This window comes from Populus alba, chromosome 14 (genome assembly GCF_005239225.2).
Source record: "Populus alba chromosome 14, ASM523922v2, whole genome shotgun sequence".
NCBI classification, from domain to species: domain Eukaryota; kingdom Viridiplantae; phylum Streptophyta; class Magnoliopsida; order Malpighiales; family Salicaceae; genus Populus; species Populus alba.
Genome location: NC_133297.1, coordinates 2,481,399 through 2,509,360, shown reverse-complemented (window position 1 = coordinate 2,509,360; position 27,962 = coordinate 2,481,399). Strand labels below are relative to the sequence as shown.

Below are 27,962 nucleotides of genomic sequence, written 5' to 3'. Positions count from 1 at the left end.
TTATTGTGACTGTATGTGGAGTCCACAGTAAAAAGCTAAAAAGGAAAAAAAAAAAAAAAAGACATCCATCGCGGGTTATTTTTTTTCTTCCATAAAAAAAATATAAAAAAAAGCTAAAATTTAAAGTGTTAGTTTTTATGCAAAAGATATACCAAGAGCCTTTGTATAGCTGCAACAATTGACCTGAGAGTAATATTTGATAATATTAATAATAATAATAATAAACTACATCACTCAAATTTAAGTGAGTCTGGCTGCAACACCGACCCAAAAGTCTTAAATGTGGGTTTGGCTGCAAGGTCATGCCATAAAAATATTGATAATTAAATAGATTAATTAAAAAGAAAAAAACAAAAAAGAAAAAAAGCCAACAAAAAGAAAAAAAAACTAATGAAGAAAAAAAAATTGAATTAACTGGGTTAATCCTCTCAAACCAGGTTCAACCAGTCAAATCTGGGATTCACGTTATGAAACTTTTAATAACTAAATAAAAAAAAATTGACAGGTTAACATGTCAAGTCAGGATACGTGTTATGAAAATCTAATAATTGAATAGAAAAAAAATTAATTAAAAAGAAAAAAAGCAAAAATAAAATTTTGAGTTCACTCTTCAAACCCAAGATCCGTGTTATGAAAGTCTGATAACTAAATAAAAAAAATTTAGGGATTAACAAACTAAATTAAAAAAAATTATTAAAAAAAAACACAAAGAAAAAAGAAAAAAAAACCCCTTAAAGACATTTAAAAAAAAAAAAAAAGATTGCTCCGCATTTTACAGTGACTGCAAAAAAAACACTGAGCAGTCTTAATATAGTTTTTTAATCTAATTTGAAGAAAAACTTAGACTTCAATAGAGGATTTTTCTAAGGCCGCCAGGCTGTACAATTGCAGGCAAAGATTTGATTTTTCCAAGGTTTTACCATTAGTCCCCATAAGGTGGCCCAGCAAGGTTTGTACAATTGTAGGCAAGGTGTTTTGCAGCAGCAAAAGAGGCCTGTTTGCAAAGACAACATTAGAGGCCAAGGCCCACGGGTAGGGCACACACCTAGTGGCTGGGCTCGAACAGAGGGTGTTGGATGTTTGCCCACCACTTCGGCTCGGGTACACTAGGCCAGCACCTGGGCTCGGTCATGTTTCCCGATTCTAAAAGGAATATGAATTTAGTAATTGATGCTGTAATTATTATGGATTTATGCTAAAAGTGAACATCTTTTTTATAAAGAGTCAATTGAGTAAAACTAGCTGAATTAGTTTTTTTATGCCCAAATTAAACTTAGAAAAAGGTTGTTGTTTTGGAATCTCTTTATTATTATTGGATTTTTTACTTGATTAGGTTTTGAAATATTTATTTATTTTATATTTTATTAGTTATGTTAGTTTGGCTTATTATTTAAAACAATCTTGCAAATCATTGATATTCTCAAAACCTGTTAAATTAAAATTCTCTTACAGCTTACCTGTAATCTTTAGAGTTTACTAGTCAATTTTTTTGCTACACACTATCCTCAGAAGATGTAATTTATTAAGCGTATATACAAACTTGATGGGTTATATTGGTGATTTATTGATTTAATCTTTGAACCGAACTAAATTTTAAAATAAATAACGAGAAATTTTTTTTAATTAACATGGTTTGACTTGTTTACCGCACTCATTATGATTAGTTAATCCGGCCAAAACATAATTTAATTTTATGTTCTTTTTTAGGAACGAAGAGGATTTATATATTTTTTTTTAAATGCTTATAATGTTTTATCATATTGCATATTCACAAACACTCCAATTTCCTAATGTCTTGCCCTGGTTGCATACATGTACAATTGTGCAAGTTGACTGCCATACAAAAAAAGTAGCAAATCAATGCAGGCAGGATATATGACACGTGACTGTTATTCTTTCCGTTAGAAGTGAAATAGGAGGGCAGTAGTTCAACACTTCAACTGATAGTTAGTGGATGAGGCGAGAGCATGATAAATAATTATTTTTAATTAGAAATTTATTAAAAATGTATTTTTTAATTTTTTTTAAATATTAATACATTAAAATTATTTAAAAAAACTAAAAAATAATTTTCAATAAAAATCAAATTTTAATGAAAAATAAATTACCCCGCAACCCAAACAAGATCTAAAGATATTTGGGATTGACTTGCGGTGAAGTGAGGTTAGATTTTTTTGCAGTACAATGCCTTTTGAAACACAAATATCAAGAAAAACCACACCCACTGAAAATTAAAAACACATACTCTTTATTGATTTTTTTTTAAATCCCATAAAAAAACCAAACCTTATCTACCCTCACCCAAGTCCAAAAGACACCTTATAATGCTTAGGTTATGCAGGCCACGTAACCTATAGGTAGAGTCACATCAAGACATCAATCAAAAGTCTTGGAAGAATATATGGTTCATATTTGAGAAAGAAGCGTAAGCATGCGTGGGCGTGCCCTACATCGAGCTTCTAGTGGTTTTGCCTTCGGAACGGTGAACCCGGGACTCTCGGTCATGTCCACCATTTTATCACCAATCCTCTGCCACTCGAAACATTGAAGGAGCGAGCCCAATGCTAATCCCACCACTCTCAGGGCCAAGCCTTCTCCAGGACAGCTCCTCCTTCCATGCCCGAAAGGCATCAACTTAAACTCGTCTCTTCCCCCCTCCTGGTTGTCGAACCTCTCAGGTCTGAATTTTGTAGGGTCTGGCCAGATTTTAGGGTCATTTTGAATGGCCCACGTGTTTACAGAGAGCATCGTGCCACGTGGAATGCGGAATCCTCCAACCAGGCATTCTTCTGATGACTCATGAGGTACTAGCAACGGCGCTGGCGGGTACATCCGTAACGTTTCGTTGAGGATGCTGCGGAGGTAGGGAAGGTGGGCAAGATCAGCTTCATCCATCAAACGATCATGCCCAATCTGCTCGTCGATTTCTCTTTGAGCCTTCTCGAGGACTTGGGGATGGTTGAGCAACAGTGAAAGTGCCCATTCCATTGTAGTAGATGAAGTGTCTGTTCCCGCCAATAGGAGGACCTACACACCAAACCAAATTGTGGTAATTAATTCCACAGACGATGCAGGCAGTGGAGATATCTTATTCTAGCTGGTCGTGTCATATGACTTGAATATTCTAATACACAAGTTTGCTATTGCGCATTTTCATTTTCTTGACAAAAGCAAGATCCAGAGACAAAATAATGAAAACACTTAACAATCCTGAATTATGACCTAAACATAAAAGAAAAGTGCTCCATTATGATATCACTACTCAATTGATCATAATAATCAGTAAATCAAACAACATGATTAAAGATCTTACCAGCATAATCCCTTTGATGATATCGTCCGTGTAATACTCAGGTTCAGTTTCTTGCAGGGACAGCAGAACCTGAATCAAATTCTTTTTCTTTTCGCCACAACAATCACTCTCCAATATTTTTCTCCGTTGCTCTCTACCAAGGACTGCATGAAACTATCCCTCTTTATATGGCATTCTATCAGTCTCTTCTCCATCTTTTTTTTTGATTTAATCCACGGTATATAGTCTCCAATAATGGTTTTTCCACCTAACACGAAGGTTTCAGCATGAATTGCTCGAAACCTTTTTGCTTCTTCCACATCTGAAACATTCTCTCCATAATATCGCTTTCCAGCTATCATCCGCATCATGATGTTCAGTGTCAGTTCGAAGAAAAACTGTCTTCATATCTACAATCTGACTCTGATTACGAAAGAGAACACAAATCATTGACTTCACCTCCTCCAGACGTATGGCTGAGAGCATTTGGAGGCGGTATGCAGACAAGACTTCAATAGAGACGATTCTCCTAAGGTTTCGCCAGTGGTCTCCATAGGGAGCCCAAGCAAGGCTTGTGCTGTTGTAGGCGAGGTGTTTTGCGATGAGCAAACGTGGGCGGTTAGCGAAGACAACATCATTTTTTGGTAAAGCATTCCTCAGCTATTGAAGGGGATGAAACAACAAGTAGTCGACGAGATCCGAGTTGGAGCAACAATACAGGGCCATGTTTACTAGAGATTTTTGACAGTGTCCTGTAAATTGGCTTCTTCAGTAGGTAGAGATGGCCAATGATTGGCAGTGAAGGAAATGGACCAGGTGGGAAGTTTTTTATCTTGTCTAGGAAGTGCCTTGTTATGATATACAACGCTAAAATCACAAGAAAGTAGAGAATCAAGGTTGCCATGGATTTGTGAATGGCCACTGTTCTTGTTTTTTAGGAAGGTGTCTGAATTATATTGTGCTATGTATCGAGACTATCTAGATACCCATTACTTTAGTACAGTCACTCGAATCCAAGAAATTCTCGAAAGCCGTCCATGCCTGTCTTATCTCACCAATTGAAAAAGGGTACTATGGACGTGATGAGGTCAGTGCAAACGCATTAGTGGTGAACTAGTGACATGCACATTTTTCAAAGCTCCGGAAAATAATTTTTTTCTAAAAATTAAATTTTTAAAAAAATAAATTTTAAAAAAATATTTTTTGATATTTGATAATGTAATGGAAAACAAATTGAAAAACACTTTCTAGTATTTAGTTATGTCATGAAAAATAAGCTAAAAAATAACTTATTAATATTTTATTTTTCTCATATTTATTAAAATAATGAGGAACAAATCTTACAAATTAAAAAATTGAATGAGAATGAAATTAAAAAAATATATATAATTTCATAAATTATCTCAAATAAAAAAAAATAATAATCAAAATAATAGACATCAAATCTAAAAAAAAAAAAAAAAAAAAGATGAAGAAATTAAAATAATAATAATCAACATTTCATAAATTATTTCAAATAAATAAAGTAACAATCAAAAGAATGAGGACCAAATTTGATAGATAAAAAATTTCAATAAAAATATGATAAGGAAAAAGAAAATAGCAATTATAAAAATAAGAACAAAGTTAATATAAAAATAAAATTTTAAGAGATGAAATTGAAAAATAAATATTCAAAACAAAATATATATAACAATCAAAAGTTTGAGGATCAAATTTCATATAATCAGCAAATAATGACATTTCTAAATTTTTCACAACTTCCGGAAAGTGTTTCCCCCCAGATTTTTCACGAAAACACTTTCCTGAAAACCAAGCCAAATTTTCCTTTTACTAGAAAGTGTTTTCCATTTACCAACTTTTCTACTGCCAAACAAACACAAGAAAGTTTGGAAAGTGATTTCCTGAAAACCACTTTTCGAAAAATAAACACAGCTAAAAGGAAAATACTTTCCTGAAAACTATGTCAAGTTTTTCTTTGACTGAAATTGACTGGAAAATATTTTCCGTTGACCAGAAAGTGTTTTTCGTTGACCAACTTTCATAATAACAAACAAACACAAAAAAGTTTGGAAAATGATTTCCCGGAAACTACTTTTCGGAAAACAAACATGGCCTAAGACCTTTTTAAATATACTTGTCTGATATGAGAGGCATGTTTTTTTTTTTTAAAAAAAAAATTAATATATAATATAATCTTAATTAATATATAAACTGATTTTAAATTATCATTTAATATCAAATAAAAATATTAGAAGATAAGCTATTCATAAAATATAATTTGAAAAAAAAATTATTTTATTTTTTAAAAAGTTAAGCGAATCCACGGCATACTCTAAAAAAATAATTTTATTGGCGTTCAATTTTTTTAAAATAAAATTTTTTAATTTTATTTAAATAAAGTTTTTTTTAAAAATAAATAAATAAAGCAAAGCCCTTTAAAAAGAAGTTCGGGAGTCTGGCCCGATGGACACCAATAACCATAGCTGTGTAAACCAATCGTCCAGTCATGTTGACTCGGAAAACTGAAATTTAGAATTTGATTCAGACAGGTTTTCTGGTTTAACTAGTTTCATGACCCGCGTGATGTTATGGGTCAATTTTTATACATAAAAAATCTAAAATTTAAAAGTTTTGGTTTTTTCTGTAAATCTTTACCCAAGAATCTTAGATTTGACTGCAACACCTGACCTAAGAGTAATATTTATAATATTAATAATAACATTAAACTTGCATGACCCAAGGTTAAGTGAGCCCTACTGCAACACCGAACCCAAAAATATTGGATGTGAGTCTGGCTATAAAGTCGTGTCATAAAAGTGTGATAATTAAATTGATTAATTAAAAAGAAAAAAACAATGAAAAAACCAACAAGAAGAAAAAAAACTAATGAAGAAAAAGAAAAAAAAACTTGAATTAATTGGGTTAACCCTTCAAACCAGGTTAACTCATAAAACCTGGGATTCGCGTCATAAAAGTTTGATAACTAAATAGAAAAAAAAAATTACAGGTTTACCCAGAATTAACTGGGTTAACCCTTCAAACCAGGTTAACCCGTAAAACCTGGGATTTGCGTCATGAAAGTTTAATCTAAATAGAAAAAACAATTGACGGGTTTACCCAGATTTAACTGGATTAAACCATCAAACCAAGTTAACCCGTCAAGTTCAGGATACGTGTCATGAAAGTCTGATAATTAAATAGATAGAAATTAATTAAAAAGAAAAAAAATTCGGGTTAACTCGTCAAATCATGTTAACCCATCAAACTCGGATCTGTATAATGAAAATCTGATAACTAAATAAAAAAATTTGCATTAATAAACTAAATCAAACAAAAAAAAATTCATTAAAAAAAATTAAAAAAAATATAAAACGACAATTCTATAATATAATATAATATAATATAATAATTATAATATATTAATAAGTGAAAGGAGTGGAAAGCTACAGTGATTTCACACGCTTTTAAAGTATTACTTAATTATACAAGATAAGACTGCACATATATAGAGGATTTTTCTAAGGTTTCGCCAGAAGTCCCCACGTGGAGGCCAAGCAAGGTTTGTAAAGCACCTTGCTTGCAGGGCCATGTTGAGAAGCAAATTTGGACCCAAAAAATAAAGGTTTGTAAAGCACTCTTCGGCTATTGAAGGGGACGAGTCGAAAAGAGCTCTACGGGAACCGAAGGGGAGCAAGATTGCAGGGCCATGCATGTTGACAAGCAAATTTGGACAGGAGTCCAGTAAATTGATTTCTAATGGAGGTAGAGATGGCGGAGACTGGTGGCGGAGGGATTGGACTTGGTGGGAGAGGGAGGTTTCGGAACGAGGACAAAAAACTTAGTGAATAAAATAGCAAGATGCTGGAAAGAAAGCAGGCAGAAAGCGACAGCAAATAAAGACAAAAATTATCATAGCAAAAACGTAATAGCATTTCCCATTATCGAGTGTTAAAGATATTATCAAATCCAGTAAAGATGTATTGATATTAAGATAATCATGCAAGATAAAAGAATAAAAAGAGAGTTGTGTGGAAGAAAAATTACAGAATCGTATTTGATTGTTTAATTGAATACTGTTACATCATGGTCCTATGTATATTACCATTATTGATTAAAAAATTGTTATAATTAAGAATACAATGAATGATAAGATATACCCTTGATTTCTAGAATATCTGTTACAAATATGATTATAATTATTTTTAATACCCGTAATTTTTTATGTAAACATGATTAAAGATCACAATTATCTTCAGTATTGAGGATTTCTAATTATGATAATAATCTATAATCATGATTATTTTCAGTATCGGTTATCTCTTGTGTAGATATAATATTATTTTTAATATTAATAATCATTGATCATGATTATCTTCAATATCAGTAATAATATCTTGTGCAGATATAAACAAAAATTATAATTATTTTCAATATTAATGATTCTTGATTATCATAGTAATTTATAATTATGATTATTTTAATATTAATATTATTTTTAGTAAATTTGATAATATTTTCAATACCAAGAAGACGATATCGATTGTGCTAGATAATGAATAATGAATAATGAATATGTCCAAAATGTTGTTGGTAAGCTGTTAAATCTCTGAAGCATATAATATTCTTGCTTTGTTTTGATTTAAGAATCTAAATTGATTTTTTTATTCATTAATCATTTGTTGATTGTTTATATGACATTGGGTGCAATAATTAAGAGCTGGTACATACAAAAAAAAAAAAAGTAGAAAAAAGGTTGATGATCTTCGAGCTGATTGGCTTGCATATAAATCCTTGCATTGCACATAGATCTAACAAGTTTCTATGAATTAACTTTTAACAAATTCAGAAATGGATCGGCAAAATTGTGTTGTTAGCCGGTACAGGAATTTCAAATGTTTAGTTTATTGGTTTGAGATATTGGGGATGTTTAAGTATTTTTGAGAATAATATAGATAATATTTTTGAATTTTTATTTAAAAGTTTAAGTTTTTAAGTTGAAATAATTTTATGACATGATATCAGAGTTTTAATGACTAAGCGATCACGAGTTCAAGTCTAAAGGGCCTTCACTTGAAAATGTATATTAAAAAATAATATAAATTATATATTGAAATTTCATTTAAAAGTTTAAGTTCTTAGGTTGTAATAGTTTTTTGACCGAAAAATGATAAAATTATTTTTAAAATATTTTTATTTAGAAATATATTAAATTAATATTTATTTATTTTAATATCAAAACATTAAAATATTATAAAAATACTAATTTAAAACAAAAAAAAAAAGGTTTTCTCAGCATAATCAAGATTGATATGATAGAATAATTCAAAGTTAGAAATTTCAAACACGTGGATGATAAAGAAAAGGTCTCCTCGAGAATTTTCTTTTCATGGAGGCGTGTCGTTGGTTTCTAGGATCAGGTTGCTACGAATTTATGCACTAGATCTGGAAAAGTTATTTTTCCCTTTCAATTATATCTGTACTGTTGTTTCATGATTCTCTAAATGACTCTGTACTTGATTTTGCCTTTTTCTCTGGTTATCGATCTTTGATTTTCCTTATTTCCAGATATATATTCCAGCAGCAAATTTGGACGATACTGATTGGATAAGGGAGCGCAAGCAATGAATCATGTCTAGCAATTTTTTTCCCTTAAAATTATTTCAGTGTTTTTTTTTGGTAATATAAAAAACAAAATAAATATTATTTTAATATATTTTTAAATAAAAAATATTTTAAAAACAGCAGTATAATACTAAACACTAGTTCAGATATTTGGGTTTGAGGGTTTCGGGGCTTTTGTCATGTTAAAGTAACAATAATGCTGGTTAAAATTGCAGGCAGTTTAATTTAGCACAATCCAATTTGATCATGTTGTTCTATTCCTCCTGCACCTATTTACAAATTATTATTATTATTATTATTATTATTTGAGTTTACAATTTTAGCTAGCGATCATTGAAATCCAGTCGCATATCATTTGGATAGAGTTGCTAGAAGCATATGGTATGGACACTGATTTTTCTAGATAATAACCATATAATATAGTAAAGGTGTCAAAAATAACGTTGCAAGAAGACGACTTTAAACCCAGGCTGCTCTGATAAAGCAAGGAGACACAAGAGGTAGGGTCATGCCACCACGCTGTCATAGCAAAAAAAAAGGAAATGGGCGGCTGAGAGTGCTTCCTTTCCTTTAAAGCATCCACAACATAGCATTATCCCCCGCCCTAATGGTATGGGCGTCAATTATTGTTCTTATGAACACTGCTTCTTCTTGCATTTTTTTTAATAGATCCGCATTTTATTGGGTTAATTCCACCTTTATGAACAAGGTGACGGGTTTGTGAGATTAGCTTTAGTGGATTTTGGTATTTTTAAAAATCATATCTTTTTATTTTATCATTAAAAATTAAGTAGGGTGAGGGTTTTAACTTATTTTTTTTATTTTTTTATTGGGTTATTTTAATCTTGTATTTCAAGTTACGGCATTAGTTGGTTAACCTGTCTTAACTCAGTTTTTTTTATATCATTTAACATTGTGTTAGTTTTGAAATTAAATTTTATACTTTTATTCAATTTGATTTCTATATTTTTATCTTGGTTCTATATCTAGTTTGCAGATTTAAGAGATTCACTTAAGTAATTTTTTTATTTTTTATTTATTTTTTTTCTATTTTTTTAAAAATTAAATATTTAAAATTTCATCATTCAATTCAGTATTTTATTATTTTAAAATTAAATATTATTATTTGTTTTGATTTATTTTTATAGGACTATTGATAGTTAATTTAAATTGACACAATTCAATTCAATATATTGCTTTTTTTATATTTAAAAAAATAATTCCCAACATACCATAGTCTCATTGTTGAAAAAATGTATCATCTAATCTAATATGTGCCAAATCTTGCATTATTGCTGATTTTTTTTTTTTTATCTTAAGAAACAATACTTCATTTTTTTTTGTTTGAAAAAAATAATATTGCACGCATAACAAGTGCGAGTGAATGAAGTAGCCACACTGCATTGTTTGAAAATTTCCCCTCTTTTTTAATTTTTATATGCTGTACAGTTAAAAAAAATAAAATAAAAAAGTTGTCGCGGCAGTGTATGGTCAAGCTACCTGGTTATAAATTAAATAAAACAAAAACAGCAGTTGATGTTGTGGACTAATGCAGAAAGGGACTTGTTCTATTTATATGTAATTGAGTTTGATTTTTTTATGGTGTCTTATTTATTAATTGGGTTTGTATGGTGTTTATTGACCTAAAGATTAATTATGATACGCGTAGACTACTTGAACACCATAAATTATATATATATAAAACAAATCCACAAGTAGCTATCACGAGCCACGAATTTCGCCAGGGTTGAACTCTAGGTAGAATGCGTTGAATACAAGGGCAACCTAAGCTACGAAACAGGACTTTAAGTTACCGAAAGAGGCTGGCAAGTACTTTTCAGACATGGAAAAGGGACAGAGAATATGGTAAAAGATTCAGTTTTTCATTCATTTGACCCTGTAGGTTGCTTCGTGTAAGTTTTTCAACTCTATTTTTATCACGTTTTAGTCATGAGTTATAAATAAATAAAATCATAAAAAATATAAAATTATAATTAATCAACACTCCAATCATAAAATAAAAAATAAAAATGAAGCATGGTGTCAGTTAATTTTTATTGGAGAGTAGAGTTAAAGAGAGGTGATTTTGTATTTAACTATACTAAAAAAAAAAATCAAGATTTCATTTTTGTTTTTATCCGGTTATCCTCATGTTTTTTTTTAAATAAAAATAATTTTGTTCGGGGTTCATGACTGCCCCTCCAATAAGTGCATTTGCTAGAAATTGAACTTGTATTCTCAATTCTTGCAGGGATATAATAATATCTTAATCGCTAGACGAATAATTCATTGGTATTGATAAATCAAAATTTATAATAATATTTTTAATTCAATTTGAATTTGAAGTGATTAAAATGTTTTTTATAGTTAAAATGAAGCTTTTAAGATTTTCATGATATTTTAGAAGGTGTGGCGTGGTGGTAAAGAGCTTGAGATCTGTATAATAGGTCTCAAATTCGAGTCAGGGTGTGCACTTTTTATAAAAGCCTGAGACAGCCAAGGTTTTACTCGCTTACCTAGGCCCGCAAAATGCGCTTTTCATGGGTGGAGTTTCCTTCAATAAATAAATAAATAAAGTTTAGTTACAAATAAAGTTGAAAATTGAGTTTTAATTACATAAACTTAAACACCAATTTTCTAGCTGCCAAAAATCCACCGGAGTATAAGACGGATGACTTGTCATCTGATTTGTTAACAAAATTTACATTCCTCCTATTTAAGTTAAAAAAAAAAAAAACAGAGCGAGAAAGATAGGTGCTCGAGCTTAGCTTTCCAATGATCCAATCCTATGTGTTCCTGGGTTTTCTTTTGGACGTGCACAAAGCTGTCCTCCAAAAGCTAGGCGCCCGTAGCTCTTTCGTTATATAGATTGTAATATTTTTTATTTCTTTTTTTATTTAAATTCTTAGAATAAAGTTTTTTTTATATATATAAATTTATTAAAATAATATTTAACTAATTATCCAATTATATCACAGATTTCAAAGAATTAGAGTAGATTTTTGTAATATTAAAAATTATGGGATGATTAGTTATACATTAACTTAATATATGTAATTTTTTAAAAATAATCTGCTAATTAACCATCAATAAGAATATAATATTCATTATTTTGTTATTATAAATATTTTATATAATTTTCTTAGATTATTTTGTTTATATTTACTATTACTTATAAAAAAATTAAAATAATATTATTTTAATAATATATTTAAAAATTCATTGATCTGTCAATCATTGAATTAATTTAGTTGTACATCAACTCGTTGAGTGATTTGAATTTATCTCGTAAACATCAATGTTATTTTAAAAAACAAAACCCGGCCCATGCTAGATTTTAGATTAATAAATCATTGTGTTGATTCGTGGAGTTTTCAGAACTTATTGCGACAAATTTGCATATACTAGTTATCGATTATTTTAGCTCATTAGACACCACATTCTATTAATTACTAACTACTCAGAGTTTTTTTTCATATCAAGCAATCGAATACTTTAATTAAAAAAATAAATTTAATTATTTTAACTAAAAAATTAATCGATTATTTAATATATCAATCTTATTTCTAAACACCTAATTCTAGTACTCATCACTGGCAATCGTTTCAATTATCTTGTAATGTATTTTCCCGTAGATTTCTAACACCCTCAAAACTTGCTGCATAAATTCGATGACTTCATAGTCAGTGTCGTTGTCCAAAACAAAAATCGGGACCATGTTGGCCGCTCTAATATTCACGAAGTGTCAACAAGTTTTCCTTTTTTTTTTTTTTTAACTCGTTATGCTTCATTTTTTACGTTTTTATCTTATAGTTAATTTCATGCTATCTGCTGGATTAGAAAAAGGCATGACAAATTCAATTACTAAACAACTATCGTAGCAAGGAGGCTGTCAACAAACGACAAAAGCATATTGGATCTATTAACTATTAAGCATATTTAATAACCATGATTGTAACTAGTTGTGACTGGTTTGTCTTCCTCGTATTGAATGAAGCCCACACGCTTAGAGTGGTGGAACAGTCCTGTGAAAGCAGAACCTTGGCGTGGACTTGCAATCTCAAGCAAGGCCCAGACAAAAAGCGAAGAAGACACATGAGGGCCTCACTTCAAAACTAGGCTTATATTGCTTGGTCATATTACAAATTCTCACAACACACCAATTTCCTGATGTCTTGCCAAGGCTGCATCCTTGCACAAATGTGGAGATTGATTGTCATACAAACGGTAGCTTATAAATGGAGGTAGGATACATGATACGAGACTGTTATTCTTTCGATTAGAAGTGAAATGGAAGGCAGCCATATTTTTCTTTCATCATCAATTCCACGTGGTGTATTATTGTTGTCTGTCAAGACTCACATGGCAATAAATAGCAGTGGTTATGCGGGTCGGATAACCTACGGGTAGAGCCATGTCATGATGCCAACCACTACCGGGAGTCATGGAAAATACATAGTTTATATTTGAGAAAGATGCCCTAGCATGTCTGGGCGTGGCCTGCATATAACTTCCAGTGGTTTTGCCTTCGGAACGGTGAACCCGGGACTCTCGGTCATGTCCACCATTTTATCACCAATCCTCTGCCACTCGAAACATTGAAGGAGCGAGCCCAATGCTAATCCCACCACTCTCAGGGCCAAGCCTTCTCCAGGACAGCTCCTCCTTCCATACCCAAAAGGCATCAACTTAAACCCATCTCTAGCCACCTCTGGATTGTCAAACCTCTCAGGTCTGAATTTTGCTGGGTCTGGCCAGATTTTAGGGTCATTTTGAATGGCCCACGCATTTACATACAGCATCGTGCCACGTGGAATGCGGAATCCTCCAACCAGGCATTCTTCTGATGACTCGTGAGGTACTAGCAACGGAGCTGCCGGGTACATCCGTAACGTTTCGTTGAGGATGCCGCGGAGGTAGGGAAGGTGGGCAAGATCAGCTTCATCCATCAAACGATCATGCCCAATCTGCTCGTCGATTTCTCTTTGAGCCTTCTCGAGGACTTCAGGATTGTTAAGCAAAAGTGAAAGTGCCCATTCCATTGTAGTAGATGAAGTGTGTGTTCCTGCCAATAAGAGCACCTACACGCCAAACCAAAATATGGTAATTAATTCTGTATATAGATGATGCAAGCAGTGAAGATATCTTATTCTAGGTGGTGTAACTTGACACGGAAACAACTTCTAGCAGTGGAGGTATCTTACTGCTTGTAGAAATATCAAATAAAGATGATGCAAACCAAATCACCAGAGTGATCTCCCACACCCTTGTCAATTCAATGATACACCTTGGTTGCGTCTATGACTTGACTTTTCTGATACATAAAGTCTGCAATTGTGCATAGCCAGTTTCTTGACAAAAGCAAGATCCAACGACAAAATATGTCACTTCTTCCCCGCGAAGTAGTGGCGTCCCATACTATTTTACTTAATTCCATATCTATATAATTGGTGATAACTAAGATTTCATCCACTTAACATACAAGAACAGTGCTGCATATATTATGATATCGCAACTCCATTGATCATAAGAATCAGTAAATAAAGAAACATGATTAAAGTTCTTACCACTATAAGCCCTTTGATGATATCGTCCGTGTAATACTCAGGTTCAGTTTCTTGCAGGGACAGCAGAACCTGAATCAAATTCTTTTTCTTTTCACCACAGCAATCACCCTCCAGTATTTTTCTCCGTTGCTCTTCTATCAAACACTGCAAGAAACTATCCCTCTTTAGATTGCATTCTATCAATCTCTTCTCCATCTCTTTTGATTTAATCCACGGTATGTAGTCTCCTATAATGGTTTGGCCACCTAGCAAGAAGCTTTCAGTATGAATTGCACGAAACCTTTTGGCTTCTTCCACATCAGAAACATTCTCTCCATAATATCTCTTTCCAGCTATCATCCGCATCATGATGTTCAGTACCAGTTCGAAGAAAACTGTCCTCATATCTACAAACTGGTTCTGATTACGGAAGAGAACACAAATCATTGACTTCACCTCCTCCAGACGTATGGGAGACAGCATTTGGAGGCGGTATGCAGACAAGACTTCAATAGAGACGATCTTCCTAAGGTTTCGCCAGTGGTCGCCATAGGGGGCCCAAACAACGCTTGTGCCGTTGTAGGCGAGGTGTTTCGCAATGAGCAAACGTGGGCGGTTTGCAAAGACAACATCATTTTTGGTAAAGCATTCTTCAGCTATTGAAGGGGAGGAGACAACAAGCAGTCGACGAGAACCTTGTTGGAGCAAGATTACGGGGCCATGTTTATCGGAGATTTTTGATAGTGTCCTGTAAAGTGGCTTCTTCAGTAGGTAGAGATGGCCGATGATTGGCAGTGAAGGGAATGGACTAGGTGGGAAGTTTCTTATCTTGTTGAGGAAGTGAGTAGTTATGACATACAAGGCTAAAAACACAGGAAAGTAGAGAAACAAGGTTGCCATGGATTTGCTAATGGCCACAGTCCTTGTTTTTGAGGAAGGTGTATTACTTCTATGTGTCTTGATGAGGCTATCTATATATGAATGGAGTCAGCGTTTGTTTGTTATTGTGTTTTGAAATGTTTTTTAATAAAATTGAATTTTTTTTAATTGATATATTTTTTATGTTTTTAAATTATTTTAAAATGTTGATATTAAAAATATTTTTTTTAAAAAATAAAAAATATATTATTTTAATATATCTTAAAATAAAAAATATTTTTAAAAATAACCATCATCACCCTTTTAAATAAACTTTTAAATTCTTTTTAAAAATATATTTATTTAAACATATATTAAATTAATATTTTTATAATTTCATTATATTAATATTAAAAATAAAAAATATATATTTTAATATATTTTTAATAAACAAGAAAAGTCGTGCCTGCTTATCTTATCTCGTCGATTAAAAAAAAGGAAGTGCTATTGACGTTATGAGGTCAGTGCAAACGCATGCATAGTTATTACCGGTCACTGTCCAAGTTTCAGGATACAAATTCTGTGAATTGAAACAATTAATCCAAAGCTTTGAAGATTTTTTTTTAATATTAAATCAACACCATTAAATTTTTTTATAAAAAAATAGTTTTAATTGTTTCAATCAAGTTATAAATTAGCTTATTAGTCGGCGCTCCATCTAATATCATACCAGATCTTTTTAAATAAAAAAAATAATAATGTTACAAGCATGAAGATTTTTATTTTTTTGACAGTGTTATTAAAGTTGGTTAAACTGGTCAATCTTAAAACTTTCTACTAATCTATTTTTCTAATTTAAGTTTTCAATTTGTAAGAGCTTAACTGGTTTAAATCGATCCATTTCGTAATTCTAAATATAACATCAATCATCGATCAAAACATGGTTTAATTTTTAATAAACACAAGATGACAATCTTTTTTTAAAAAAATTAAAACAATAATAAATTGGATCGATCTTGATCCATCATTAACTCAAGTCATGTACTCTATTGGCTTCAAAAACTTTTTTTTGAATATTTTGTTTGAATTATATAATAAAAAAAGATGCTTGTAAAGTTGATCACCAATCTAAAAATAAATATTTATCTTAAACAATAATAATCCTATACAATAAAATAAAAATAAATTATAAAGTTTATTTTTAATTAATTCAATATTGAATGATAAAATAAAAAAAATAAATGAAAAACAATTAAAAGCTCCCTAAAAAAATCTGTCAACAGGTAAACTCGTCAAATTTAAAAACTGGGTAACTTGGATTAGTATCTCAAACCTGTGAATCGGGTTACAAATCACATTGTGGTTATAATTTATTTTTTCAAGACTATTTTTTATTGAACCAAGTGATAAAAAAATAGTCAATCACAAAATCAAACACTAGTTTAATACCGAGATGTTTTTTTTAAAGACCGTTATAACTTTACAGAAAACGAAACAAAATCAATTATAAAATTAAATTCTCCACAAATCCAGTATTAAAAGATAAATTATAAAAGAAATAACTAAAAAAAACTTGCAAGACTTATATGTTAGGTCAACCAACCAAAGATATGAACAAATTCATAGACTTTATAAATTTTAATAACTTGGCTTTTCTCATAAACTATATTTTTTTAACTGTACAAGGAAACAATAGATGATAAAAAAAGAGTCAAGTTCAATTAAAAAAAAACACCCTACTAAATTTATAAATTAGAACAACCTAGGTTACCTTGGTAAAATCACAAACCACGCTGACCCCGTAAAGATGAAAAATAAAATGAATAATTTACGAAGTCAAATTATTAACCATGAAAAAAATTAACAAAAAAAAAGTTTTTAAAAAATCATAATAAAAAAAATCATGAATTACTATTATAATTAACAGTGAAATGGATGTAAACCAACAATAATTTTTCTATGCCCTTTAAATTTTTTATTAATTAACATGTTGAGTCAATAAAATCATTCCAAGTCAACTCATATCCTTATTCAAATTACAAGTCAGTAAGTCAACTGACCTATTAAATAAAACAAAATAGTTAAATGTATCCTCGTGTTATTTGGAGATAATTTTTATGTTATTTTGATAGATACTTTATTTTTTGGAAGTGATTAAATTCTTTCTTTGTACTGCACTAGAATTTTTAAATAAGAATGTAATTTGATAATATATTTTCTCACACGAGTAGAATTTTTATTCCAGTAATCACAAAAGAAAAAAAACTTGCAGAGACTTTACATCATTCCTTGTCTAAATGGGACAGAATTTGATAAATAGAAAATGTAAATACATTTTAAAAGTTATTATTTTTATTTTTTAAATTTAAGTTAATTTTGAGACCCGTATTTAGAAAAAAAACATTAGAAATTCTGAAATAAACTTAGCGGATATGAAGGGTGTGTTTTAAAATTCCTTTAAATAAATAATTTGACCTCAATTTATATAAAATCAATATATAAATTCATTCAAAAATATTATTAACTATCAAGTAAAAAAACAGTCAATGAAACGAGAGCTGCCACTCTTGCCTTCGTAAACTTCAGGTCTGTCTGAAACTATAGTATCAGTTGCAGTTTAAAAATATTTTTTTATTTTGAAATATATTAAAATAATATTTTATTATTATTATTTAAAAATTATTTTTAAAATTAACATATCAAAACGATCCAAAATCATAAAATATTAATTTTTAACTTAAAAATAAATTTATATTTTTTTAAACACAGGTTAGCCGGTATTTCCAAACAAAACTGAAAGTGAAATGCATTGAAAATAAAAGCGGCGGGTATTTGATTGGGTTGAGGAGTTATTTTTTAGAATATTTTTTATTTAAAAATATATTAAAATAATATATTTTTTTTGTTTTTAAAAATTATTTTTAATTTCAATATATCAAAACAATATAAAAACATAAAAAATATATTTTTAAATAAAAAAATAAAATTTCTTATAAATTTAAAATTGTTTATAAAACAAGACTTTAAATTACGGAAAGCAGTTGGGACGTAATTTTCAGACATGTCAAATGTGGAAAGGAGATGGATTAATCTTACAAGTTAAGTACAACGTTGAAAGCTACCAAATGTATATGAATCTCATCGTTTCATCATCAGAAAATGGAGACGAAGACCTGGTTAATTTCAATTTATTTGAATTATTCACCATTAAAGCTCTCCAATTTCTAGGAGCTGGATAAAAAAATGACAGTACCTCCATTCTCAACGAGTCTATCCTTGCTAGAGTAGGTGCTATCTTTTCCCTACGTGCTAGATTACCCAAATCCATTATCATCGTTATAAAACTCCATCGGTTTTACTTTTAGTTTTTAAATAAATAAAAAAAAAACATGTTATTTTAATTTAAAAAATTGTTTTCAAAAAAGAAAATTGGTCTGAAAGAGGATTAATCTAAATTTTTAGTAGAATTAACCGAGTTTTTTTAATTTTGAAACTCCATCGGTTTTGACTTTTAGTTTTTTAATTAAAAAAACATGTTATTTTAATTTAAAAAATAGTTTTTCAAAAAAGAAAATTGGTCTGAAAGAGGATTAATCTAAAATTAATTCTGTAAATGTTCTAGGTTGGCCTTTTCTACGTATATTTTACTGGCAAGGAAGGGGACTTAAGAATAGCTATACGGCTACAGGCGGAAGGATCGCAGAAAAGTCTCGACTTTCTAGAGCAGGTGCTATCTGCTCCTTATCTGCTAGATTAGCAAAATTCATGTGTCCAAAATAACAAGACAAATCCAATTAATAAACAACTATCGTAGCAAAGAGACTCTCAACAAACGACTGAAGCAAATGTTCCCCTACTCTCTTTCATGTATAATAAAAAACTTAACCCCAGTTCGGTAATGCCCGTCCAAACCGACCAAAATTTAAAAATATTTGTTTATTTTGTGAAAATTTTATTATACATGAAAACTATACAGGCTCAGTTATGCGGTTGGAAGTCTACTTTGCTCCTACCAAAAAAGGGAGCGTATAACTACAAGGCCCAACTCAAGAAATTGAAAAACACAATTGGGCCAATTTTTCTTAGCAGGCCCATCTTCAAAATGCATTTATGCGCCAGTGAAAATCCCCCTTTCCACGCGGGCACCACGTAGCGAAGCGAGCTCATTACCAGAGTCCAATCCCCTCTGTCATGCCCACCATTTATGCACTAACCCTTTCCCGTTCGAAAATGACTCCAAAGTCAATCCAACCATGCATATGGCTAATCCTTTCTCAGGAGAGCTCCTCCTCCTTAGGTATAGTGAGTGCTTACTGTCATCATGCTTCTGATTATTTCGTAAGTAAAGAACTCGGGTTCAGTTTCTTGCAAGGCTAATAGGATGTCGATCGTTGTTTTACTGCTCCCTTGATCTGAAGCAGACCCGTCCTTTACTCCTCTGTGCGCTTCAATCAAGTCTTGCAAGAATTTATCCCTCTTGCTATGCAATATAGCCAGCCTCTTCTCATTGTGATTCATTTCAAACCATTTCAAGACTGGCACAAAATCTCCAGTATTCGTAGCTCCACTTAATTCGAAGGTCTCTGTCACAATTTCTTTGACCTTCCTTGATTCACCTAATTCTGCTGGATCCTCTCCGTGATATCGCTTTCCGGCAGTCATCCGCATAATGACATTAAGTGTCAGATAAAAAAAAGTTGAATTGGCATCATTTGTCATGAATTCACCCCCCTTTGAACCTTTATAAAGCCTTTTCTGTGCGCACGTATATGACAGAACATTTGCAGGCGATTAGTTGATAAGATTTCTAGAGCAGATATGCGCCTTAAGTTGCGCCAGTGCTTGCCATGTGAGGCCCAAGCAAGGGTGGTATAGTTATATCCAACATGTTTTCCTAGGCCCAACCAGCCTAGGGAGATTTGCAAGAATTATGCCATTAGCACTCCCCTGCAAACTGAAGGAGATTGCACAAGGATGACAGGACGAGAGCCAAATTTAATAAAATAGAATCGGACCGTATATATTTGTTGGAAAGATTGGCAAGAGTTTGACGGACGGGTTTCTTGATGAGATAGAGATGACCAATGATTGGCAGGGAGAGACCTGGACTCGGTGGAAGGTTCTTGTTGATTTTACGTGGATGTTTTGAGAGGACACGGAACATCAAGAAGAGCAAGAAGTAGTAGTAGAATCAAGAATGAGGTTTCCGTGGAGAGGTTAGGACTTTTAACTGCAACTGGCAAATTATCAGTAGTTGTTCAGGCTTTCAAAACTTTTATCCATGCTTCAGTCTTGTTCGCAGAAAAGAGAGCAGCAGTAGGAGAATTAGAATGTACTGAGAGGATCAATTTTCCCATAGGACCTAACTTGCCTTGTTTAAAAGATGTGGTTGTGTTTTCACACTTGCCTCTTTGACACGGGTGCGAGTCCGACATGCATACCCATGTTTGTCTCAGCATTTTTTCCAGTTTTATTTCACGAAACTGGACTGTCGAGTATCTATATCCACGTCCGAGTGTCCAGTGTTGGACATGGGTACTCTTAAGGTAAAATGAAGGGTCAGGAGAACAGAGGTTGATAGTATAATGGTGAAGTGCATATAAGCCTTCAGGTACTGAAGTTACAATGACCCTGGAGCAATGTGATGGCTGTACACTGGTTTAAATGATGCCGGTTGCATTCTGACATCTGCCTTTTCACATTTTCTTTCTACCAAGAAGAAAGGATCTTATGTTGGTTTGAGAGATGACCAGCTTGATCCCTGTAAGGTCATCTAAAAGAGTTTTCCAGATTTGTAATATGAAAGATGGAATTTCTGCATTTGGATAAATAATTTGCTCAATAGATCGTGTCAATCTCTACAGAAACATGATCTTTGCGTTGCAAGATGCAGTATCAGACGCCAAAAATTGTTATTACATCTAGCAACCGAACAAGATCTCCATACAACTCTCAGGCAGCTGAAACTACTATTGAAATGGCTTCCATTTTGGCTAATCCAGAGACTTCCCCTAAAGGAAAGCATACAGAGGTAAAATACTCCCTTGAATAATAATTTCTAAAGAAGGGATTCAGCTCACTAGAATGCTTATATGATAACCAGGAACCGATGAAACTCGAAATTGAAAATTCCAGATAGCTTGATCCGAGAATGAAAAAAAGATTCATGGACCACACATACAGCAGCTACACCCAGGTACAACAAGCTAGCAATCTTTTCACCAACACAAAATTCCTTGCAAGGGGAGTCGCACAAGGGTTCGTAGTTATCCTCTAAGAAGTAAATAATCTTCTTACTTTGTGAATAAGCCTTCTACATATTGGACACATCTTGTTGTCCTCCTCCATTATCCTGCAAAAGACATTCTTTATCAGAATCTTTAAGAGTTAGAAATCTCAAATAGAATACACAGTTTCTTTCACATATTTACCTCTGAGCACAGTCATAGCATGTGGCACAATGGCCACAAGGAACGAAAAAACAGTTCCGTTGATCATCATAACAAATTACACATAATTTTGCATCATACAAATCCTCTGAAGAGCTACACGATGATCCTTCATCATCTTCTTCATTTGTTCCGTATGTTAAACGAACCGACTTAGCTGGCATTATAGGTTCGGTTTCAGAAGTTTCAGAGGCTTGCCATGTAGCTGTTTCTACTAGGTTAGTACTCTCAGTATCACAAGCGCCAAGATATTTCAATATCAAGAAAATAATGATGACGATAGCTCCTGCGAAGCACAAAATAGTTGGGGACATGGTCACAGGTATTTTCAAAAGATTATTCAAAGCATAAAATTAACAAGATGCGTTTGATACTGCACCTAAAATCGCGACGTAAATTATTGCACGAGCCACAAAAGCTACCTCGATATTCCATCCATTTATATCTCCCTGCAACCAAGTCACTAATCAAGGTTCAGCTCAAGTAAAATAGTCTGCCATCACAAAAAGAAAAGTAAGCAGACAAGAAAGGTTAATCCCTTACATTATCAGGAGTTGTCACCACAACGTATTGAGTTTTGGGAAACAGAAGTTTAAGCCGGCAAGATCCCTGTGTCGTTGAACACATGTTCCTAGCTTTTGATAGCTCATACATCTTGGATGTGACATTTACACTCAATGTCGTTATGATATTCTTAGGATTGGTGTTTAGCAGACCAAGATAGTACCTGTTGTCCTCCTCGATCGTGTATTCAGCTTCTTTACCTGAACAATCGAAGAAGCATTTACAGGTCTATTCAAAGTCTGGAATATCATAAACCATCACTTGTAAATTCATCTGTTTTATGAGCTTTCCTTTCTGTTAACTCAGCACGCTCCATAATCGCAGTCCAATAAGAAAACAACCAATCATGGGACTTGAAAAGCACTCAGTGCCAAAAGTTATGAACGAAAGATTCTACTAGGCAGATTCACATCAAAACAGCACTGAATTCAATGGAATTCCTCTAGGCATCACTCCATGTACAAATTCTAAGTTAATCATTTGAATAAGAGCAACGGTACAGACAACTAGATGAAAAAAAATGACAGATGGATTACCACTCAGAGGTTCGCTGAGGTTGAGGGCATCAGGGGAACTTGTCTGTTTTGGAAGCAATGTTTCATACTTTCGTTCTCCTGCAGAGCCACATGTACTTAGGTTATACCTTGAAGCCAAACTTACGAATCAGTTGGACCATTTTCTGCTTAGAAAAAACTCAAGAAGGCACCTTTTATCATCACCACTTGAAGTTGATTTAAAATACTGGTTCGAGCTTCCCATCTCATTCGGATCTTCGAACCCTTGTTCAACCACAAGGAAAATCCCTGAAGAGAAAACATACAGGGTTTAGAAAAAAAAGGAACAGCATTGCAATATATAAATAAGTCGAAATGAAGTAAGGCCTTTCATGTAACCTTTCGACTGTAAGATGCAACAATCATATAATCCGCTACGCTCCAATTCGTTTCAAAGCTTAACTCAGGCTTCTCGTAGAACCCATATAAAAGAACCCCTTTCTTATCTTCATCTCTCACTTCAACATGGTCTACAAATACAGAACTTGCCTTCATCAACCTTGATGAGCTAGGTCCCAGCACCATACGAGAATCCCCGAAATACCCATATCGCAGACTCACTGAAACTGCAAAATCATAACCAAAATGCGTCTCAGATTGAAGGCACAATCAAAGAGAAATTGCAATAGAAGATGGAAGAATTACATGCCACATATCCATATTGTCAAACAGGCAATTAACTGTCCCCAACTTTCTTTCCATCTCTGAGGAGAATGCCCCGGAGGTGGCATCACTTGCCTATGCATGGCTGCTCTTAGTGAGAAGTGTAACAAGACTTTCTGGTTTGATGCAAGAGAGGAGATAATGGGAGAGAAGAATGGTAGGTTTTAGACTTTTAGTAGGTTCGTGTGCTACTGCGCCCCACTGCCTTCAACTAACTGTTTTATTCATGGTGTTTGGCGGGCAATTGAATGACAAGTTTAGTTTTTTGAATGTTAGGTGTAAGTCGATTTTGTACATGCTCAGCTGTTTTTCGAAAATGCCCTATCCTAATCCACTTTTTAATTAAAAGACACTTCAAGAAAAAATATCCTTAGTCATGGGATTTTAAAACCCGGTCCACGTTCTGAGTTAACCCGATAATTTATCAACTAAAAAGTTCATCCTATTCAAGTTTTATATCAAACCATTTTAAAAAATCAATATCTTTTTGGTATTTTAAAAAATAAAATGAAAATATTTTATGTATTTTAATAAAAAAAACTATAATAATATCATTTTAAATATTTAAAAAAATACAAATTCAAGTTAATTCATGATACACTACCTGTTTCAGATAAGGTAAAAAATTAAGGATGAATTTTGTATTTTTTTACTTAAAATAATTTTTTTATGTTTTTGAATTGTTTTGATGTAAAAAATAATTTAAAAAAAAAAATTTATTTGATGTATTTTTAAATAAAAAATACTTTGAACTGTCGCTGGGTTGCGGTTCAACCTACTTTTCATGAAGATTTATTTATTTTTATTTTAAATTATTTTTTAATATTTTAAATTATTTTAATTTATTAATATTAAAAATAATTTTTTTAAAAAATAACTGACGGTATAATTACAAATGTTTCATGTGTTAGGTAAAGTTTACTAGAGTCACACGTGACAAGATGTAGTGGTGAGAGTCAAATGAAAAAGAAAACGTAGCTGCTGGTTTTTCCAGTAATGCTTGGAATGGTGGGTCAGTGGAGTTTAAAGATTCATATTGACAAAGTTTTCAAGTCAGTCCTAAGATTTTATATTTTCTTAAACATGCCATTCAATCTAAGGTTTATTTCACGGAAAATAAGCATCGTGATATATATTTTTTTATCAGTGTCTCCATAGTTAAGATATTAATATTGTCTTTGCTGATATTAATTTTATTTACCTGGCTGCTCTCTTGAGAAATCCATGTCACTAAAAGGGATGAATCTAGGGATCCAAAGTTTAAAAATTTTCCAAAACCATCCTTGAATATATGAAATCTTTAGATGCACCCTTACAGGATGGCCCTCTCGAAACCAAAACTAAACATCCTAATCCCATTCTTTAGAAAGCCTGTGTTCGTTGCAACATATTTCAAAACTGAAACTGTATTGGATATTATAATTGTGGGTTGGAAGAAAATCAACACAAGTTAGGTATTATTTGTTTTGCGGTACAAAAAGTTCTTTTAAAAAATATTGCCTTTTGTTTTATATCAATTTTTAGTATTTTTTATCATTTTAAAATACTGATAACAAAAATAAATTTTATAAAAATTATTTTTCAAAAATAAAAATTACTTTAAAATACAACCCCTATCACAATATCAAATTTCCTTTTAAACCATGTCATATTAAGCTGCCGTCATGAAACACCTGGCTTCAGTGTTTGATGTGCTGCATGACAAAGCAAAGTGGGTCCACCCCCACGGCTCAACCCCAACCTCGTATCTCCATCTTGGTTGGACAAAAGAAAATGGCGATTTACTCAAACTTTTGTCATTGTATTGATTAAATATTATTTTGTTTTTTATTTCAAATAATTTTATTATATATGCAGATGTATGTTAGAATCAGCGATTCTGAGTTAAATAGTTTAAATTAAAATCATCATTAATGAGCTTTACAGGTTAAGGTGTCATTTAGCATAAGAAAATCACTTTCACTAGCACAGCATATGTGTTTTTTACTATAAATTCAATATAATCGAACAAAAGTCGGTCTGTGGAAACTCTTTGAAATACGTTTACCGACACTCTATTGTCGCTATATAACCCTAACGCAAAGTGTCGGAGAAGGGTTGCGATCCAGTGTCGTGATCTCTTAGCGACGGATTGCCTAGCTGTCGGTTATTGGCCCACGACCTTCATAACTTTCTTGGAATTTCACTTCCTGCGACATTTCTACCTGTCGCGGTAACGCTTTTCTTTCACGGTAAAGATTCTGAATATTTATAATTTTCATATTTCTCGTTTTTTTTCTTCAATTTTTCTACCTGTCGGTTATAAACGTCATAAACACTATAAAACAAACAAAAAAAAAACAATATTTTATAAATGCGATTACTGGCAGCAGCCCTTTTCCGCACTGACACATACATATTTCTGCAGTTGTTCTCTGCAACTGAAGCAGCTTGAGAAATTCTGCCATCATCTACCTCCAAACCAAAAAATTTCAATAATAATAATTTTACTCTTAATATCTACCTCTTCAGAAACAAAGAAATTCTCTGTCACCACCCAGCCTCACAGATGCAAAAAATTTCAGAACAAAGAAATTATCTTAAAACCGTGCATCCCTGTCTAGATCCTTATGGAAACATGCTAGATCAGACGAATCCTATGACCATATGTTTTCCTCGCTTTAATCTAGCTCTTCTAAGAAAACAGAGCCTACTCTCACCATTGAGGTTGAATTATTAATTAAAATGATGAATTGTGTTGTCTCTCTGCTATATATCTAAGCATCTATTATTTCTAAATTAAGTTATTTATAAGGTGAACATCTAGAAAAACTTATTTAAATACACCATATTAATGTAAAGAGTGTGTTCTTTAGGATCATTATTTTTTAAAAAAAAGCAGTCACAATTAACGCATAAACTGTCCCAAGAATACATTTATCAGTAGAATACAGTAAAACAAATAAAAATGAAATTACTTTCACTAGTATAGAATAAGTTTTTTACTACAGATTCAATGGATTTTTCTTAAAAATATAACAGTAAATCAAGAATATTAGTGAAATAGCATGGTTTAGGAAAAAAATTCAATAAAATAACACAATTTAAACCTGATAAATTTCTATTTCTCAGTCACGACAATCATAGATGTCACGGTTTTAAAATGAAACAATTTTTCTTAAATTTCTTAACTGCTCTTATTAAACGCGTAGGCTTCAACTTCGAAGCCCAGGTAGCAGGCCCGTATTCAATAGTAGGCTTCGATTAGAACTAGCATTTCATGATAACCATGCAGGAGAAAAATCCACATCCATTCGTCGATCAATTTTTTGTTTATTCATTTCTTTTCCTTTTCCTAAAACTATTTTCTTCCAAACCATAGTAGCAGATTTGGAAGCTGTCTTGAAAAAATAGATTAAGGCTCCGAATCATGAATTTCTCGTGATAAACTATTAAATCAGACCAGATTTAATAATTATAGTTTAAACTACTCACCACTTCTGATTTTTATTATATGAAACCTTGCTAGTATTTTTCTTTTCTTCAAAATTAGTATGTTTTTTCTATTGATTATTGAAGTAGGGGAAACCCTCAAATCAAGATAAACGTTTTCTTTTTTATATTACAAGAAACCTTTTCATTTCAAGGTATATTTACAGATCAATTATATACCAAAATTAACCCCGTGTCTCTAGTTTAATTAGATAATTTAGATCTTACAATATCATGTCTCTTAATTATAAAACCAAGTATAAATAGAATTAAATAACAATCGCCACATATATATATATAAATTTTTTTTTTAAGAATCTAAGAAAATTTTATTTTGTTTCGTCGTAATACACAACAATTAACTTACAAATTTTCAATGATAATGAAAGAATAATTAATTTGAATCCAACTTCTTCTTTTTTGTGAAATAGTTCGAGCCAAGCTACCATCTATTTTAAAGTTACGTGTTCTGGTGGCTGTCAATTTGGCATAAAGTTTTTTTGTTTTTTTTTTATAGATAATATAAGTATTTCAAATAATTTATGTATACTTCAACTAATTTTAGATATTCTAAAATTAATCTGATTAATTAAATTACAGATACTGATGGAGCACCTTCTTGTCCTGGAGAGTGGATCAAACCTCCATCGGTGCTGTATTTTTTCTTCTTATTATTATTCCTTTCTCTCCAACTACGGGAGTTGGTTTTATCATACGCCATACAGCAACCTCACTCTGTTAGGTAAATTGCCAATTATATGGCTGCCTATGTCAAAGAAGATGGCTGCCATGTGAGAGTCAAAGAGGGCTGCTGGTGCAGCCACCATTGTTGACAAATGGTAACACCCATGTGCAGCTGCTGGAAAAAGAAGAAGAGAAGCCACCATCATGCCTATAAATAGGCACCATACAAAGAGAGCTTTGTGAGAGTTGTGAATAA

At 32.0% G+C, this 27,962-nt stretch overlaps 2 protein-coding genes and 2 pseudogenes across 3 annotated transcripts; all 4 read right to left on the bottom strand.

The window, feature by feature from the left end:
- Positions 1-2,225: 2,225 nt before the first annotated feature.
- Positions 2,226-4,308, bottom strand: LOC118042382 (cytochrome P450 81Q32-like; annotated as a pseudogene).
- An 8,713-nt stretch (positions 4,309-13,021) lies between these two features.
- Positions 13,022-15,422, bottom strand: LOC118042383 (cytochrome P450 81Q32). The gene is made up of 2 exons (XM_035050033.2): positions 14,485-15,422; positions 13,022-13,998 (listed from the first exon to the last, which is right to left on the bottom strand). The coding sequence occupies exons 1-2, from the start codon at positions 15,361-15,363 to the stop codon at positions 13,378-13,380; spliced, it is 1,500 nt and encodes a 499-aa protein (XP_034905924.1). The 5' UTR covers positions 15,364-15,422; the 3' UTR covers positions 13,022-13,377.
- Positions 15,423-19,429: 4,007 nt separating this feature from the next.
- LOC118042387 (cytochrome P450 81Q32-like) lies at positions 19,430-21,030 on the bottom strand (annotated as a pseudogene).
- Positions 21,031-21,141: 111 nt separating this feature from the next.
- Positions 21,142-23,747, bottom strand: LOC118042386 (E3 ubiquitin-protein ligase APD2). 2 transcript variants are annotated; one of them, XM_035050036.2, is made up of 8 exons: positions 23,534-23,747; positions 23,228-23,454; positions 23,041-23,137; positions 22,871-22,948; positions 22,314-22,534; positions 22,150-22,219; positions 21,753-22,056; positions 21,142-21,673 (listed from the first exon to the last, which is right to left on the bottom strand). In XM_035050036.2, exons 2-8 carry the CDS (start codon positions 23,411-23,413, stop codon positions 21,595-21,597), a joined length of 1,035 nt encoding a protein of 344 aa, XP_034905927.1. In that variant the 5' UTR covers positions 23,414-23,454; positions 23,534-23,747; the 3' UTR covers positions 21,142-21,594. The 2 variants fall into 2 exon arrangements, with proteins under 2 accessions (XP_034905927.1, XP_034905926.1); XM_035050035.2 differs by having other exon boundaries at positions 23,538-23,747.
- Positions 23,748-27,962: the final 4,215 nt, after the last annotated feature.